We start from the raw sequence: 20,081 nt of genomic DNA on the forward strand, positions 1-20,081 counted from the left end.
ATGAGCTTTCACTCTTATTCATACAGTTTCTGAATGTTTATGCTAAAATGACGTCTCTGGCTCTGGTCACACAAACAATAAACCTTCATTTATTATGAGCTCAGTCTCAGTTTGTTCTCCTCTCTACACAGTAGTGAACAGTGAACGATTGTGAGCTGCTGATTATTTCACATTCAGCAGACACAGTTTTGGTGTCCTCAGACGGGAGGAGCCGCTGGATAAATCAGGATCAGACGTCACATCAGCGTTATCTCGTTATCCGTCTAAAGAGCTGATCGTTATCTCGTTATCTCGTTAAGCCGAGTCAGCGATCCTCACCGTTAGAAAGAAGGAAGCAGCAGGTTCACTTTCAGTTCAGGACTGATGAGACGCTGCTGACGGTCAGCGACAGGAAGTCAAAACCACAAATTCTCCTTTTTTTTTTTTTTTTGTTTTTTTACATTTCATTTCTACATCGACGTCTTCGTTTGGTTCATGTGTCACAACGTTAAACCTCAAACATCCGAAAATCACTTTACTGACGACTGAGCATCAATTTCATCATCGGTTCGTTATTTTGTTTCCATTAATCGATTAGTTGAGCAGCCGCCAGTCAAAACCAGTCAAACCAGTCAAACCAAACAGCTGCAAACTCAAACTAATGAAGATCATTGAAGTTTAAGGTTGTTTTTAAAGAGATTTGATGGTTTCATTGCTGCTTTTCTTTCTTATTTTTGACAGGAAGTAAAACAATCGTTACGTTTCGTACTGTTGGTTCGACATCACAGCAGATCTGAGAAGCTGTGAACGTCGTCGTTTGATGTTTTTATGATCAAAATAATCATCAGTTTCAAGCTCTGATTTACACAAAAGGTTACATCCTGGTCATAGTTCAGCTAGAAGATACAAACATCTGTTGTAAACATGGCGTCTGACTCCGGGATTCCACCGGGCGCCGTGTTCCGGCTCCAACGCGGTTTTCCCTGTTCCACCGGGAGCGTGTCAGAAGCGGAGCGTCTTCACTGCGGGGAAGCCTTCCGCCGTTTAAAAAGTCAGTTGCATTCCTACTACAGTAATTACAGCAGTCTAGTCAAAGCTGATAAAGTGCCTTAAGGCTACCGTAATTACTGCAGTAGCAGGGCAACTAAACTGCCCAACTTTGTGCTTCTATGGTTCAGTAGCTACGTAGTTAAATGGTTTCTTTATTCATCTGTTTTAATTGTGTTTATTGTTGATATACAACCAGGAGTCTGCACGGGGCGTTTTATTTTGAAAAATGTCCCAAAACTCAACATGACGTCCTCAAATATCTTGTTTTGTCCACAAAGATCTTCAGTTTACTGTCATAAAGACTAAAGAAACCAGAAAATATTCACATTAAGAAGCTGGAATCAGAGAGTTTGGATTAATGGTTGCAGCTCTACGTTTTAGATCCAGAAACTTCCTCCGTTAATCCCTGTGAACCAGGTCCCTGCAGGTCTCAACTCACCTCTTGTGAATCTTCTCTTCTATCGACTTGGCGCAGAAAGCTCTGATCTCGAAGTCGACGCCGCAGGCCTGCAGAGAGACGAGAGAAGAAGAGAAGAAGAAGAGAAGAAGAAGAAGAAGAAGAAGAAGAAGAAGAAGAAGAAGAAGAAGAAGAAGAAGAAGAAGAAGAAGCATCTGTGTTGTTTTATATTCTAATGTGAGTCACAAACAGATCAGATCTAATTTACTGAGTCTCTAAATAAACTTTTATCCACTTAAACTGATTTATCTCAAATCTTTGTGGTCTGACCGACATTAACAGAGAATCTTCTTTAATGTCTTTAAATGTTCTTGTGTATCATTTTATTTATATGTGTCTTTATTGCTGTTATCATATTTATTTTATATGTTAAAGATTATAAACACACAGAAACTTTAGATTAAATTCTGAACTTTTCATCATTATTTATATTTAACTTATTTAATCATGTTTAGACTGTTTGATGTTTCTTAAATGTTTAGATTTACTCGATATAGAAAATCAAAGTGACAGGATGCATCAAATACAAGAAAATAGTGAATCATTTGATAGTGATTACATGTGAACTGTGTGTGTGTGTGTGTGTGTGTGTATGTGTGTGTGTGTGTGTGTGTGTGTGTGTGTGTGTGTGTGTTACCTTCCCAGTGTCCTCTGGTCCGGGCTGTAAAGTGACTGAACACGGGAGGTTCTGAGGAATCTGATTCAGGAGGAAAAACAACAACAACAACAACAACAGTCAGAGTTTATTGATCCATCAGGCTGAACTTCAACTGACTCTCATTCAAAAATCTTCGACTTCTCTCCTGAAATATTATAACGATTATTTTTTTTCAACAAGTCATTATTGTCTGAATCGTTAATTTCCACCATAAAGCTGAAACTCTGAGCTTCAAACCTGCTCCGACACAAACCAGACGGTGACGTCACACGTCGCTACGTCTTTATATACAGACTATGAATGATAAAGCCACCAGTAACACCAGTAAAACCAGTAAAACCAAACAGCTGAGATCTGTGACTTTCTGAACGCTCAAACTAAAACTAATGAAGATAATTGAGAATTATTGTTCATGAAGATGTTTAAAGGTCGTTCTTAAAGCAAAAATGCCAAAGATTTGATGGTTTCAGGTTCTTAAATGTGAAGATTTGCTGCTTTTCTTTCTTATTTTTAACAATCGTTATGTTTCGGACCGTTGGTTCGACACAACGAGCTCATTAAATGAAAATCAAACATCACAGCAGGATCTGAGAAGCTGTGAACGTCGTTGTTTGATGTTTTTATGATCAAAATAATCATCAGTTTCAAGCTCTGATTTACACAAAAGGTGCATCAAACATCTGTCGTACTAGTCTCCTTACAGGAAGTATTGATCTGATAAACCGCTGTCTTCTTTCAATAGATAATAATAATAATAAACGTATAAATCGAGTCCTCAGTAGCCTGTTATTGATGGATGAAGGTGAACTTGAGGGATGTTTGGTTCCTCAGATTACAGAGATTAAGTCCTGATGACGCAGATTAATAAAGGTCTCAGCGACGCCTCAGGAGGTCTAACTAAGACTCTTCATCCATCAGCTGAGAGACTGAAAACATCCGACACTGAACACCTGCAGCACCAGGTCACCCGGTTACATATTAAATATTTAAAGTCTCGTCGTTTCCCTGTTCAAACAAATATTTCCAGGAACTTTTCAGCCGCAGAACTTTGCATTCAGGAGGAACAGGTGGGTGTTGTTTGTCATGTGACTTAAACACAGACGAGGAAAAAAACAACAACAACAACAACAACGCAGAGTGACATGAGGTTGTTTGTGTTTACTGCTGAGCGACTGTGTTCTGACTGTCGACGTTATTTATAAACCTTTCCGACCAAAAAAGTTCCAGGAACTAAGAAGAACCGCAAAAACACTCAAATTAGACCGACGATGATTCAAACATCAACACAGAAGCTTTTTTTTTTTGACCAAAAAAGTTCCAGGAACTATTGAACCAGTGGAACTGAACTCAGGAACTATTTACTACTAAAGGTCCCGTTTGTTCGTTCCTGTTTGCAGTGAGTTAAAAAAAAAAAACAAAACTCCACATTTGTCGACTTTATCTGTCACCAAAGTAGATCATCTGCTGAGTGTTTCCTGGTTATTTATCAGCCTTTTCAACCAAAAAAGTTCCAGGAACTATAAAACTAAACTGAGGAACTATATGTTTATGTCTGTCCACTGAGGAGCCACAAAAACACTCAAATTAGACCGACAATGGATCAAACATCAACACAGAAGCTCCTTTTTTTTGACCAAAAAGTTCCAGGAACTATTGAACCAAAGGAACTAAACTCAGGAACTATTTATTATTAAAGGTAGTAGTAGTTTCCTGTTTGCAGCGGGTTAAAAAAAACAAAGACTTAATATGTCGCCAGAGTCGATCATCTGCTGAGTTCGAAGCTTATTTATCAGCCACAAAAAGTTCCAGAAATGATGAAACTAAAAGGAAGTAAAGTCATAAAACTGAAAAGTGTCTTTTGTGTGTTTCTGAAGAAGCGTGTCGATCAGACTGATGATGGATTAAAAGCCACAGCAGCGTTTAAAAACATTAAAAACACACAGAAGACTCTTTTAAACCAAAACGTTCTGGGAACTATTGAACCAGAGGAACTGAACTCAAACAAAAGCCTCCTTTGAACATTTTACTGTTTGCATCTGAACCTTCAGATCACAAAAATGAAAGTAGAACATAAAGTTTTCTCTCCCCGTCGTTGAAAGAAGCTTCAGATAAAACTTTTTTAAATATATTTCCAGCGTTACTGTTGACGGTTCGCGTGTCGGTGACTCACAGTGAAGTAGAAGGGATGTGCATGCTGGCCCAGTTTCTTCAGCAGCCTCTCCTGCAGCCGGCTGTTGGGTTTCCGCTCCTCGGGCACCGGAGGGAAGGCCTGAAGAGAGACGAGAGAAGATCAACACGCTGATGCTGGTTTCATCTGGTCTGACTCAGACCTCAGTGTGGGTCCACATATTTATGGGTGAAACTTTTTATTTCAGCTTTTTTCACATGGAGACGAAATGTTCTTAAAAAGCATCAACAGGAACATAAACTGAGCTGCTGTGACACTAAATGACCAGACGATGGCGCCTGCACCTTTAAACCTGATTAAAAACAATTAAAAACTACAAACGATGAGACGCTGCAGCGTCACTATAAATATCTACTGATCTTATTATAATAATTAATAATTAATAATAATTAATGAAACTAACTCAACAGTGTCTTTATTTACTGCTCACAGCTCAGGTTTACCTGGAAGGTGGAGATGTACAGATCCTTCCTGAAAGACAAACCCAGCACGTCCAGGTCCTCACGGCCATATCGAAACGCACAGGTGAGGGTGACGAAGACTGCAGGGAGGAAGAGGAAGAGGAAGAGGAAGAGGAAGAGGAACAGGTGAGTAGACTGAGTGAATGTTACCTGTGTTTTATACATTTAGAGAAGAAGAATCGAGTTTTTATTGTGTTTTTTTTTAAAGGATCACTCTCTAGAGTGTTTGGTTTGTCCGTTCTGGGCTACCGTAGCAACATGGCGGCCTCCGTAGATATAAAGGCTCATTCTAAGGTAACGAAAACACAACGATTCTTATTTTCAGATGATTATAAACTAATTAAAACAAACTTATGAACGTTCTGCTGGACGCCACTAAATTCTACAAACTGCACCTTTAAGTGTAGCTGGTGGAAAACATTTGGTCTGAAGATTCCTGCACATTGTCTTTTATTTTATTAACGTCTTTACTGAAGTGAATTTAAGTGATCGACGTTTTCAAACCTGCTGCACGTAGAAAAAGTGAGATTTAAAAGGAAAAGTCTGGTGATTTTCTGTAATTTTCATTATTGTCAATAAATCCCAAAAAAACACCAACGATGAACTGATCTTTCTTCTGCTGAGTTTAACTTTGCCTTTAAGTTTTAATATAATATTTTAATATAACGTTACTCAGCGCTCCAGATTCCTGTCGGATCATGTGCTCAAATCCTGGTAATAAAATTTAAATTTCTACTTTTTACTCATAGAATTATGATTTTTATATTAAACTTTTTCTCGTACAATTATGACTCAATTGTAAAGTTACAAAAATAACAAAATCATATTACGCAATTACTTCTTCAAAGTCAGTCAGATATTTTATACTTTTCTCATCTAATGGTGGTTAAAACCACAGTAATAAACTGTAAATTACGCTGTAAATTACACTATTTTCAGGTGATTATAAACAAATTAAAACATACTTACGAATATATTTTTTCTATTTCTGCCGAGTCTGATCTGCTAGATGCCACTAAATTCTACAAACTGCTCCTTTAAATGTCTTTGTCTGTGTTTAAAAAAAGGTGCTGCGTTAATAACATTTCACTTTCTTGGAACTGAATTTAAGTTTAACTGAACAGGAAAAGTTGAGAGAGATGAAGAAGATGAAGCTGATAAACTGGTAGAAGAAGAATCGTTTCTAAAATATTTAAAAGCTTTAAATCTGTTTGTTACAGACTTGTTTGAACATCAGAACTGTGTTTGTGTTTTAGTGTAATTCAAAGAGTTTTACAGATGACTGACAGATAAAACTTGATAAAACAGATAAAAGGGGAATAAAACATTATAAACCATAAATAGATTGACTAAAGCTTTAAAACAGCTGAGCCGTCGGGTCTCGGAGGACCTGACGGGTCGTGTTGAGAGTTCAGGAGGAAGTTGTTGTTTTACCTTTCCTGTCCTTCAGATACTCGGGGTCGACCAGGATCACTCCATCTGTCAGCAGGAAGGAAGGAAGGAAGGAAGGAAGGAAAACAAACCGCAGCGTCACCACAGTTCGTTCACTCGCTGAAGGGGTTTTAAAACTCTGCAGGTGGATTTCACCTGCTCGGGAACTTTTATTTACACGTTATGTCACATTTTAGTTAAACTTTACACTAAAAACAACCACATGACTGCAGCTTTCATGTTTTATGCAACATGTAAAAAATGTTACAACAGCTGAGGATTTTATTTTGAAAGTTCATAAAAAAGTTTAAGTTTGATGATATTTTACAAACTTTCAGTCCTGCAGTTCTTTAACTTTTCCAGGACTTTCATAACTTTAAGAAACTAAAAAATAAAAAAAAGCTGATAAAATATTAAAATACAAACCTCCAGATGTGCTGACTCACCTACTGGATCCACGTGGTCCAGATGATCCACAAAGTCTCTCTTTCCCAGATAAACTGTCACCTGCACAGAACGACCGCAGCGTTAGAAACACACCTGATGCTACGTTAATATTCATCATCATCATCATCATCATCATCGTCGTCGTCGTCATGCTGCCAGTCGTCAGGAGTAAATTACATCTCTGACGGTCACATGACCTCCTCTCATATCAAAGTGTTTATTCTGCTGCTCTGACGACGCCGACTGCGACCCGATGCTCGTCCGGATAAACGTCAGACTCACTTTTACGTAAAAGCTTCGAGCCGACCGACATCACGCTAAAACGTTTTCCTGTTTTTAACCTAAAACTTTTTTTCTCTGTGAGATTTGTCTGAACTCGTAGTAAATCTAGATGAACGTCACCTGCTCATGAGGAGTTTCTTTTCAAAATAAAGTTCCCAAAGAGTGTAAAAGGTTTCTGCAGAGTTACATTTAAAACATTTTTAAAACATTTTTAATATCACATAAAATGCAATTTACTACATATTTCACAGTAAAAGTATGAAAGATATCAATAAAACCCATTAGTGATGATGCCGAGTGTCACGTGAAATAATTTATTTTAATGTATTTCACATTTTTGTCATTACGTCCTCACAATATATAATATTCAATCCCAATAATATAATGAATTGCTCATAAATCATAAGCTGGAAAGAGAAAGATATAATATATAAGATAGATTAATTAACCAATTAAAAAATACTTCATTCATTTAAGAGTCTGGAACAACAGAATCAGTGATTTCCTGACTGTTTTTGCTGAAATTACATTAAAAAACACATTTTATAACAAACATTAAGGTTTAAGACCTTTGTGAAGGACATTTAAGACTTTTATATACCTTTTTTTTTTATATATATAATGATATTTTAAGACTTTTATTACAGACTGACTCACCTTACAGTTGGGGCTCGACTTCTTGAAAACTCTGAGAGGTTTGGAAAGAGGAAGAGGAGGAAGAGAGAAGAGCAAAGAGGAAGAAAAACAAAGACACTTGTGTGAGTTGGATTATTTAGAATAAAATACTGTGACGACGTTTCAAACATAAAGACTGAAAACCTTTTTTTCTTCTTTTTTTAAACAGAATATTTATTGATAATAACTTGAGGAAACGTCTTGAGTTTCAAACGAGGTCACGTTGATTTCACCACTGACAGGAAGCTGACAGCAGGGGAAGTGGTTTAAGAGAAAAACTGGTTCTATATGACCCGAGTTATTATAGGACGTCACCGCAGAGCTTTAATGAGGGCAGCTGGAGGCTTCAGTCCATCCTGTTGTTCTCAAACACACACATACACACACACACACACACACACACACACACACACACACACACACACACACACACACACACACACACACTCTGAGGTTGGTTTTATTTATTTGGTTAAAAACTGCTCAGAGAAACAGTGAATTTACAACATGTATATGAGCTGCATTAACCTGTTTAAAAAGGTGCTTTTTCACTGGTGAGTGAAGCATATTCTACCAGTATGTGACTGGTTGGTTGGTGGCTGCTGGTAATTTTCAGATGTTCCACTTTTTTGAATTTCACAAGAAATGCAAGAAAAAACTAAACTGCATCATAAAGCGGAACGACAACAACTAATAATAATAATAACGAGCAGAAAAGCTTCATCAAATATGCAAATAAAATATTTCCTGCAACCGTGAAAACAACGATGAGACGATATTTTATTCTTATAATTTGTATCTGTGTCAGGCAGCGTTGCATTATGGGTTGTTTTTAGCCGTAATGTTGCTAAGCTAGCAGGTTTCTTCACATCTGTTTATGCTGCATTCAGGTTAGCGTGTCAGACTAACAATTAAAGCAAAGCAACAACTAATAATAACAACGAGCAGAAAAGCTTCTAAACTAAACTAACGTTGATCATTTCAATCACGTTCAAGTCGTCCTGCGACTGTGAAAAAAACAACCATGAGACGATATTTTATTCTTTATATTTATATCTGTGTCAGGCAGCGTTGCATTCTGGGTTGTTTTTAGCCTTAATTATGCAAATCAATAAGTGGCAACAATTTATTTCACAGGTTCCCTAATTTTATACTAATTTTTTTGAGTAATTTACAGGTATTTTACAGCGTATTTTTCATACAAATTATAAGAAAAAGTTGGAAAAAGTAGCTTTAGTTGGTAGATGTTTACAAAAACTGACAGAAATGCTGCATTTTCAGTGTAGTTTTGTTGACAAACGTAACGTCAGCATATTAGTTTTCTTTGTGTTTGTGTTTACAGGAAATGAGCTTTTTATAGAATTATTAAGAAACAACCTAATATGCTAATATGAAGACTGACATGAAACTACACACTGAAGTATTTCATGTCAGTTAAAGGAAAGTTGTTTCTTCATGTCGAGCTGCAACTAACTAATTATTTCCATTATCAATCAATCAATCTGCTCGTTATTTTCTCCGTTAATCGATTAGTAGTTTGGTCTTTAAAAATGTCAGAAACTCTTCAGTTTACTGTCAAGAGGATTAAAACCAGAAAATATTCACATTTAAGACGCTGGAATCAAAAAAATCGACTCAAAACGATGAATTGATTATTAAAATGGCTGCAGATTAATTTGTTTGTTGGTCGATTAATCGACTAATCGCTGGAGCTCTGGTCATGTGACATCACAACACTTTATCCAGACTTCGGCTGATGTGAGGCGTCGGATACGTCGGCGCATTTCAGAGAAGCCGAAAGTCTCCGAGTCGCCGTGACGACGACCTGGAAGTCGGAACACGTCTTTGTGTGTAAATTCACGTCTTTGCTGCAGAAACACGGCGAGAACTGAACCGTCTGTCAAAACAGCAGAAGAAGAATCACTGTGGGGTTTACGCTCTGCTTTAATGGGAGGATGAGGATGCTCTTCTTCTTCTTCTTCTTCTTCTTCTTATTCCCAAAAAAAAAACAAAGCAGCTGTTGGAAAAGAGTCGTCGTCTTATAAATACTTTGGGTCACATCACTCACAAGTAGCCGCACGACCGGCGGGACCATCATCATGCACATGTGCAACAGTCACTTCCTCCGACTACTGACGCTGCAACACACAAACAGGAAGTAACAACTCCAGCAGCGTTGCCTCCTCCTCCTCCTCCTCCTCTTCACAGCTTTTTAAGTCGAAGCAGTTAAAAAAAAAAAAAAAAAGGCCGTTCAAGGAAGAAGTCAAACATGTGAGCTGATCAGGGGGCAGAGCTGGAGCTGTAAAGTGTTTACAGCAGGGCAGCAGCAGCTCCTGCTGACGGCTGCTTCCTGTCACAGACGCTCAACGTTTCCACACCGGCGTTATATTTAGATCACTTCAAAAAAAAAAAAGAAAGAAAGAAAGAAAGAAAGAAAGAAAGAAAGAAAGAAAGAAAGCGCCAATTAAAACTGATTTACAGGTTGTTTTTTTTTCGTTGGCGCCATTTTGGTGTTTTTGTTCATCGCTGTGATGTTTATAAGCTGCAGAAACGACTCCTCCCAAAAAAAAAAAAATTTACAAAAATAAAAGACTTCATGATGAGCAGCAGGAAACACGGCGACTCATCTGTAGACAAGCTGGTTGTTTTAAATACTCACATCAGTGTCATTATTGATCATTTCCTTCCATCGTTTATCAAAAACACAAGAACAACAGTGAGAAAACGTCCGTCACCGTTTCCAAGGTAACGTCTCGTTTTGTCAGAGTTTCAGTCTAAAAGCACAAAGATATTAAAGTTATAAATATATAAATATTAAGAGAAGCTGGATGCAGATCATATTTGGTGTTTTTGTTTGAGTGTTACAGAATAATTTTCTTTATTTCATTTAATTTTACTCTCAATTTCCAAAGTAAATTGTCCCAAATGTGCATTTTTATTTATTTTAGCCAAAATCTTGTTGTGTTTCTGTTTAAATGCGACACTTTACAGCCTCTGCTGAGTGTTAATATTTAACATAATGATTATGGAGCAGATTTATTCTGATACTTTATATTTAAAAAGATTAAAGATTTCTGCAGCTCATTCAGCCGTTTAAAGAGTCAACAGGTTGTAAAATATTATTATTATTTTAAACTTATTTTGTCTGTTTTTGCTGCTATTTTTTCATGATCAGCAGTTTCCATCCAAACCAGCGTCAGTCTGATCGCTTCCTTAAATACAGAGAACACAGAAGTTTAATGTCACGTTTTTAAAAAGGTCACAACATCGATACTGAAGTGACTTTATTACAGGAAACTCATCAGAAATACTTTGTTTTTTAACATATTTATGTTATAAAACAAATATCAGCCAACATCTAAATATATATATTTTAATTCTCAAATATCAATATTGCCCTAATAAACAGCAACATCAGTAGAAACAGGAAGGAACTCTGACATTTCACAGTAAAATCCTTTTAAATAACACATAAGATGCAATTTAATGCTTTTTTTCAGTCATATATGTTGCAAAACGACCTAAAATGATTTATTAATTATTTAAAATCCATGAATTTATTGATTTTTACATCATAATGTCGTCTCAGCTTTAAATAACAATAATTATTTAGTAATATCATGAATCAATTGAACCTGAACCTCGAGACGACGCAGTAGAAAACAGATGAATTAACAAATAATAATTGATTGTTTTGAACTCTTCACTGGTTTATTGTGAGTGGATGACCTTCATTTAGTTGTTCAACCAGCTTCCTGCAGCAGAATCCACAGTCAGACTGGTTGAACTGGTAGTTTATAGACGTAAGACGTCTCCCAACAGCCACAAACTCAGATGTATTAAACACCTACCACACCTAAACTACAGATTCCCTGAAGAAGGTGATCGTTTGGTTCCAACATTCATCAATCAAACAATCATTTTCATTAATCTGATTAATCGCTCGGCCTGTAAACTGGTCACATTCTCCTAAAGCCAGAGGTGAAACAGTTCAAAACCTAAAAGGATATAAAGTTTAAAGTGATATAAAAACAGAAAAAACAGCAAAAATCACACCGAAGAACATTTTCACTGATGCAAATCAATATGTGGCGACATTTTATACTAATTTCCTGGAAATTTTTGAGTAATTTGCAGGTATTTTACAGCGTATTTTAAGTACAAACTATAAGAAAAAACTGTAAAAAGTAGCAAGTTGCTTTAGTTGGTAGGAACCTTCTCATCATTGGTTCGTATGTTGATGTTCTTTCAAAATGTCTTAATAAAGTTTAACTGACAGAAAACACTTCTCTCAGTGTGTGACAAACATAACATATTAGGCCTTTTATTTCTTTGTAAGGGTTATGTAATGTGGTTGTAAAGTATAATAATAATAATAATAATAATAATAATAATAATAATCTGGTCACATTCTCCTAAAACCCAATGTGACGTCTTCAAATATTTTATTTTGTCCAACAAACAGTTAAAAACCCAAAAGGATTCAAGTTTAAAATGATATAAAAACAGAAAAAACCAGCAAAATCACACTGGACACAGAACATTTTCACTGAAAAAATTGGTCATTTTCCAGTTTTGGTACAAATCAATATGTGGAAACATTTAATTTTTGAGTAATTTGCAGGTATTTTACAGCGTATTTTTGGTACAAATTATAAGAAAAAACTGCAAAAAGTAGCGAGTTGCTTTAGTTGGTAGAAGTTGACAATTCTTTAAGTGACAGAAAAGCATTTTCAGTGTAGTTTTGAGTAACAAACATAACGTCAGCATATGAGTTTTCTTTGTAAAGTGTTTGTGCAGTTTACAGGAAATGAGCTTGTTATAGAATTCTTAAGAAACAACCTAATATGCTAATATGAAGTTTGACATAAAACTACACACTGAAGTATTTCATGTCAGTTAAAGACAAAAAAAAAAAAAAAAAAACGGAACCAACTTCACACTTTGTGTACTGAACTGCAGCACCTTCTGTGTAAAAAGGAAACCAGTAGAAGATTAGAGGAGGTGTAAAGTCAAGTGTTACCCGCAGTGTCAGAGAGTTTAAGAGAGTTTGAAGTTGAGCGGATGAGTCAGGATGTGAAGCGATGGGACCGATCCAAAACACAGTCAGTACGCAGAAATGTGTGCCGCTCTGTTTAATGTCTTGACTCCTGGCGTGAGCATCAGATGTTTATCTCTGCACAAACAGCAGCGGCGGCGGTGGCGGCGGCCCCGACTGGCCTCCTTTAGATCCACTTCCCCCCTCCTCCGTGAGTGTGATGTGAGGTCGGACCGGGCCTGTCGTGGGAATAAAAAGCTCCACAAGAAAAACACGTGAAAAAAACGCCGCTTTGACGACGCTCCGCTGGCTGCTTCCATAAAAACTTTCCAGTCGGATAAACGCCTGCGAGCGGCGAGCGATGAGCGGCGGCTGATCCACCTGCAACAGGGACGGTCTGCAGGGACGACGAGCTCACATAAACAACGTGAGGAAAGCCCCCCCGTCCCCCCCCGTGACTGCAGACTGCGTCACCTGCACCTGAACCGATGCTGAGACTTCGTGTCTGGACAAGAACCAGTAACCGATGGTAACGATCCAATGTTATGACACGTTGTTTTTCTGCAGATTAATCCTTCATTTATTCATTCTTTAATTAATTATAAGAGTTTAATGGAGAGATTTATCCTCTATTAATGGTATAAAAGTCATCTGATGGTTGGAAACACAGGGAAATATCAACTTTAGAGCGTTTTGTTTGTCATCATTGATGCTTTAAACGATGTAAATGAATCTAAAGCTGAAACAATTAGTCCATTAAATGATTAATATGATGTTTGATTGATTGTTTTAATCATCTTTTAAGCTTGAGTTTGGTTGTTTTGGTTCAAAATGTGAATATTTGCTGTCGACAGAGTTCACTCTGATAAAGACTCTTTAACTTCTGCACTGGTGAAGCGTTAATTCTCCTTTTTTTTTTATGAACATCGATCGTCTCTCCGAGCGTCTGACGAACTGCTGCAACATCTGGAACCATCCAGTATCATTTTCTACAGAAAAAAATACCAAAATTCTCTGATTTCAACTTCTTAAAGGTGAATATTTTCTGGTTTCTTTCGTCTCTCTGACAGTAAACTGAAGATCTTTGAGTTGTGGATGAAACGAGACGTTCGAGGACGTCGTCTTCAGCTTTGGGAAACATTTTATAGACAAAACTGACCAATCGATTGATCGAGAACATAATCATCAGTTGCAGCAACAAAACACAATAAATACAAATTAGACTTATAATCAGACCATTTTAAACTCTACAAAACAACACGTCTGGGGACACACGATGGATCCGATATGAAATATAACCTATAATATATATAAACTTCCTGTTTCACTGGTCTACAGTAGAGATGTGACAGCAGGGCGCTCTGACTGGTGACTGAAGCAGCTTCTTACATATTTTACCAGCATTTAACTGGTGGCTGCTGCTAATTTAATGCATCCTGTGTGACAGTTTATCTATATATATCTATAAATATATATAGATACCATCAACCACTTCCAGTTCTGTCGTTTCCAGAGGACACTGAACACATCTTCACCTTCACCAGCAGTTTGATTTTGTTTATAATAAATAAGAATAAGCAGTGAAGCACTTCCTGTTCCAGCTCTGACCCTGACTTTCTATATGAACATTAACTGTTAGCAGCAGAAATCAATCAATCAATCAATCAATCAATCAATCAATCAATCAGTTTTATCACTGAGCTGCGTTTAAAGTCAACAAGCTGCTTTTGATGCTTCAGTGAATAAAAGTTCTCACATCTAATGATGTTAACACTGTTTACTGTTGATATTTTTTACCCATGAACACTTGCTTCTGTCACGGGTCAGAGAGCAGGAGACGTCGGGTCAGTTTTCATCAGTTATTGATTACCGAGCAGCTGGACTCAGAAACAGAGACTTGTGCTTCCTCACGTTCTCTCTCCGGACTGGTTCCTCATCGTGTTTCCTCTGCAGCGGTTCACATGTGTGTCGACTCGCCGCCCCCACAAAAAAACTACTTGTGACACCTTCTGCAGATCAGCTTCACCGTCGCTCAAACGGTTAAAATAATCCTCCAGTCATCAGCTGCTCAACAGGAACATAATCTGGCTTTTATTTTGGCGGTTTTGTCCTGTAAGTCAGCCGGCTGTGAATCTACAGAAACCATCAGTTATATTAAAGTAAATACTGTGGAAGCAGGAACTCAATCAGTCTGATGGTTTTCATCTGATACTCTGAACTGGATTTAATGGTTAAACTGGTAATGATTTGAGGGAAACGTCTAAATCGAGACTCCATCAACAGAGAAATTAATCATCAACTGTTTTAATAACCGATCAATCGTCTGACGTCATTTTTTTTAAGTTAAAAATGTCCAAATGCTCTAATTGCAGCGTCTGAAACGTGAAGATTTAACAGTAAACTGAACCAAACGCAGTTGAAGATATTGATCTTGTTGGTTTAAGTTAGACGTCAGATGTAATTATGTCAAAGTTTCCTCTTAAACTGTCATTAATATTCATTTTAAACGTTTGTGATGTTTATATTTATTACTTCTGTCTTCTTGTTATTTTCATGTCTTGTGAAGCATCTTTCAGTATAAAACGTGATGTATAAATAAAGTTTTATATTTTATCAGTAACATAATTGCAGCTTTTACTCTGAAAGTCAGTCTTCTGTCTTATTTTTTTTAAGGTTTTCTTGCATTTAGAGACGTGTTTGTATCAAACTATCGTCGTCACAATAAACCTCCTGAAACACTTTTTAGTGCTAAAAAACAGTGAAATGACTTCACACCATGAACAGATCACCTCAAAAACCTCTTTAAACTTTAACAAATCAGTCTCCAGCTGATGTTAATAAAGTTAATAACTGCTGATGAAGGCAGGAGAAAACCACTATAACCACAGTGATGTTAGTAAAACCAGTAAAGCGTTTCCAGCAGATACTGTGAAACCTTTCTGGCTGCCTCTGATCCTCCGTCTCCATGGATACGGAGGGTTTTTTTCCCCAAACATATCGCGCTGCAACTGCTGAAGATATTCAGTTAATTATCACAGAAGACGAAGATAAAGCAGCTGATCAATCAGCTGATCGATCATGTGACGTGTCGCGTTCTCTCGGCCAATCACGGGCCGGCATGGCAGCGTTTCCAGGAACACCTGAAAGCACCTGGAACGTCCTGAGAGCGGTACCCAAATTTATTTCCAGGAACCCGGGAGAGCAGAGAGCCGACCCGTGTCACATGACCGCTGTTTGTTCAAACTCTTTCATCACTTTCTAAGCTTTCATGTCGTTTTATTTGTTTACATGTTTATTCATTTTCCAGTCGTGTTTGTTTCCATGTGAACGACATAAATCTGACGTCGACGCTGTCGGTTCTGGTTTGGACTCGTCTCTCTGACTGCTGTTTGCTGCTCAACAGGAAGTGAGAACTGGTTTTATCAGCGAGTCTGGACACGAGCTGGAAGCTGCCAGAGAGCTTCATCAATTAATCAATTAGTTGTTTGAGCCATAAAATATCCAATAATGACGTCATCAAACGTCTTGAACTCAAATATATTCAGTTTACTGTCACATTAAAGAAGCTGCAATCAGAGAATTTGCACATTTTTTCTCTTAAAGAAGATTATTGAAACAGTTGGGAACTAATTGATTGATCAATTACTCCGTTAATTAATCTGACAGACAGCTTCTTCTTCTTCTGGTGTCTTTATGACAGTAAACTGAATATTTTTGGACTTTATTTTGGTCAACTAATAATAAAATAACCGACAGATGAATCAATAATGAAACTGATCGTTAGTGGCGTCATTAGATGATTCTTTGTCTCCATTAATTGATCTGTTAATTAATATAAAAACATTCATTATAAATCAGCTTTAAGTTCAAGTGTGTGAACAGTAGTGAGACGTGATGCGTTACGACAAACAGGAAGTGTTGGCGTCCGGCGATCGATACGCCGATGATCACACACATCATCTGATATCATCAGCTGATCGCTCGCCGCCGCTGCTGCTGCCTATAGAAGCCACATATCAGCTGTTTTCTTCCACAGTCGTCACCGCTCCGCTCGTATGACGTTTGTCTTTTCCTCCTGCTCGTCCCGTCCCCCCCCCCCCCTCCCTCCTCCTCCTCCTCCTCCCTGGTTTCCCACCTGTTTCCTAACAGGAAGTAACTGGGAGTCGAGTGTGGAAAGAGAGAGAGAGAGAGAGAGAGAGAGAGAGAGAGAGAGAGAGAAAGAGAGAGAGAGAGAGAGAGAGAGAGAGAGAGAGAGAGAGAGAGAGAGACGCAGGAAAGTTTAGAGTGGACGGAGCTCCGACTCTTGAATCACAGCGATCGTGTTACGGATGATGTTTCGTTTATTAATGTAAAGTTAAAGCAGCTGATCATCGACCACGTAACGAGGAAACACGTTCAGGTATTTACATGAATTCAAAGCAGCTGAAGAAGAGCATGAAACCAGTAAACAAAGGAGGCGTTTGTGCACCTATAAGCCTCCTCTTTTTTTTTTTTTGTCTCCACAACAAACAAAGCAGGAAGTGGATGTAAACACTGTCAGATTCATCGTTTTATTAAAACTCTGACGTGTGTCAGATTATAACAACAACAACAACAACAACAACAACAACAACGTCAGGAGCTGGAAGTGTTTGTGTTTAGTCTGAAAACAGGGTCTCTAATACTGATCAGGATCAGATTAAGACAAAAAAAAAAAAAAAAACACGGAGAGGAAAAGCCGATATCGACCCGGTTAGCAGCGGAGTAAACACACACACGCTTTAAGAAACCTGGAAATCTGTTACATGTTCATTTATCCACTGTGAGATGTTCCTAATATATATATATATAATACATATATACACAGTAAACGACCAGTATAACCGTCGTTATCATCTAGTGTGAATTTACTCATTTATCTGCTTTTTTAAATATTAATTTAACTGTTAACAAGCAGCAGATGCAAAGTTTTTGCTCTCCAGAAATCAATTTAAGCTGTTTTATCTGGAAAAAAAATCATTAATTTCCAAAATATGAGCTGCATTTAAAGTCATATCCTGTCAACTGTTTTTAATATTTAACTGTATTTGATGTTATTTCTTAAACTAAACTGCACAGATCGCTGCCAGCTCGTTTAATTTGATATTTTAGCGCTAATAGAAGGTTTTCAGGCAACGTTATTATCGTGATTGTACCGTTTATCGCGATATTTTTAAGTGTTTTTTTTTTTATATACCGATAATCGTTGCGTGTAAACGTGATACCGGCACATCCCGACAGTCAACACGCATCTTTCATCTGTCACAAACAAACCGAGTCAGAGGCGTTTCCACTGTTTACCTGCTGTTAAAAACAAACAACATACATCACAGAGTAAAGTCCCATCAGATAATATTTAAACTAAAACAGACCTTCAGACTCCTCTACATACATTTACAGCTGATTAGCATGAGCCTGCAGTTCCCCACATACCCGAAACCAAGCCTGTACTGGGAGCAGGCTAACACCAGTACGCGGAGAGATGCAACCAAACTCCATTGTAAAATAGCTTAATTTTAAACTTTCCTTGTGTTGTAAACAATATAAAACACAGCTGTGCACATTTTATGAATCTTTCCAGTCTTCCTTTACAATCGGCATCGATATCATCCAACCAAGCGGGACTTTAACTCGATAAAACCTCCCGTTTAGCTGAAGACTTCTCCGGGTCGATGCCGCCCACTACGGCCGTATTTTTGCTGGAAAAGCACCGTGGGGATTCCTACCTACAACGCTATAACGTATTTTATATTAACATAAAAAAACAGCTGCATGTGTGTTGTGTATGCTGTGCTAAATATGCGCTGCTAATACTCTGCAAAATGTTTAGTTTTTAGTGAAATCGGTGCGTTAAGCGAAGGGACGAGATTTGACTGATTTGTGAGCGGAGGCTGGAGCAGCGTCCCGTCGGTTAGCTAACCCCACCCTGCCGTGCTAACTCTGCCTCCTCCGGACGAGGGCATCGTCTTTTTTAAATAAAAAAAATAAAAAAAGCACAAACATCGGGGAAACATTCAACGTTATCTGTGTCGGGTTTTCCTCACAAGGTAGCTAAATGCTCCCTGCACAGGCTGAGAAAGCCTCCTTCTTCTTCCTCCCCCCCACCTCTCTCTCTCTCTCTCTCCCCGCTCCCCTCTCTCCCCGCCGCCCGGGCCAGCAGCGGCTCGGCTCGGCTAGCAAAGTGCGTGAGAGCGGATGCTAACTAGCTGCTAGCTGCCTGCTCCGGGGCTGGTCGTCCTACCTGGTGCCCGCCTTGTCCCCCATCTCCTCGGCAGGCGGACGACAGGAAGATCCCGACAAAATGAGCCCGGACTCGGTGGTGTCTCGACTTCGGAAAATGTGTTTCTTCAAGCAGCTCCGTTCATCCGTCCATCCACATCGGCTCAACGCTAACTAGTTAGTATGCTAATTTAATTTAGCGCCGCCTCGGCTCCTCTGGCTTCCGCAAAGGCAGGATCTGTTGTTTGTGTGTGTGCGTGTGTGTGCGTGTGTATATGTGTGTGTGTATATATGTGTGTGTGTGTGTATATGTGTGTGTGTGTGCGCAGCGGCTGCAGATCACGTTGCGCAACGCAGAGTCTCCAGCAGCAACATGACAACACGAAACATTAAATGTTAAAAAGACAGAAGATGATTCATCTTTAAAGAACGGTGACTCACTGAGGGTCACTACGACCAAACATCACGTTTATCACACACACACACACACTACTGTCCTCTGATAATAAACCTTTAATTAACTTAAAGGACGGAGTCACAGTTTTTCAAGTGAGTCTTCAAACAGTCATAATGCGCTGATGGAGGACAAAATGTATTTCAAAGTTGATCTGAAGCTAATATGAAGCTTCAGCGTCCAGATGAGTCAAATCTAGTAGATATCTTTCAACGTTACAGTCTTTTTAGAGCCAAAGTCTTTCTTTTTGTTACTTAAAAAGACTGTAAATGTGTCAGATATCCACTTGATGTGACTAACTCACACTGCTGAAGCTGAATAGAAGCTTCACACAGACTTTTAAATGCATTTTTTTCACTAAATGTGGATTTTGGCCTCCATCGCTTCCATTGAAAGCACATCCATCCAGCAAATATCCAGTATGAACATGAATCTGTTCTTGTTCCTGTCAGTGTTTTAAATGAGGTGAAGAAACATATTAAGAAACATAATAAAAACCTGATAAAATCAATACTTGTGTAGCTAAAAAGCAGCTGACTGCTTCTCTAAACATCTAAAGCACATGTAAACACTCACCTGTTCCTCCTCTTCCTCCCTGCAGTCTTCATCACCCTCGACTCAGACTTAAAACAACAGTCTGGAGCCCAAATGAACATTAAAAGAAGTTTTTTCTTTGGGGAACAAACTTCTCATTTTGTGCAAAAATGTATTTAAAACGAGTCTG

General features: G+C 38.2%; 1 protein-coding gene across 4 annotated transcripts in view; it reads right to left on the reverse strand.

The window, feature by feature from the left end:
- The window catches only part of LOC122995191 (arrestin red cell), a 32,310-nt gene extending 13,105 nt beyond the window's left edge, over window positions 1-19,205 (reverse strand). For 2 of the 4 annotated variants that reach the window (XM_044370224.1, XM_044370222.1), the window contains exons 1-8: window positions 18,926-19,205; window positions 7,611-7,641; window positions 6,671-6,731; window positions 6,228-6,272; window positions 4,776-4,873; window positions 4,315-4,413; window positions 2,124-2,183; window positions 1,469-1,536 (exon numbers count right to left, since the gene is read on the reverse strand). In XM_044370224.1, the coding sequence (XP_044226159.1) occupies window positions 1,469-1,536; window positions 2,124-2,183; window positions 4,315-4,413; window positions 4,776-4,873; window positions 6,228-6,272; window positions 6,671-6,731; window positions 7,611-7,641; window positions 18,926-18,948 (485 nt within the window). In that variant the 5' untranslated portion in view covers window positions 18,949-19,205. The remainder of the gene's footprint in view (window positions 1-1,468; window positions 1,537-2,123; window positions 2,184-4,314; window positions 4,414-4,775; window positions 4,874-6,227; window positions 6,273-6,670; window positions 6,732-7,610; window positions 7,642-18,925) is intronic. The other 2 variants (XM_044370226.1, XM_044370225.1) reach the window with 1 other exon arrangement.
- Between the last annotated feature and the right edge of the window lie 876 nt (window positions 19,206-20,081).

Source organism: Thunnus albacares, chromosome 13, assembly GCF_914725855.1.
Source record: "Thunnus albacares chromosome 13, fThuAlb1.1, whole genome shotgun sequence".
NCBI lineage: Eukaryota > Metazoa > Chordata > Actinopteri > Scombriformes > Scombridae > Thunnus > Thunnus albacares.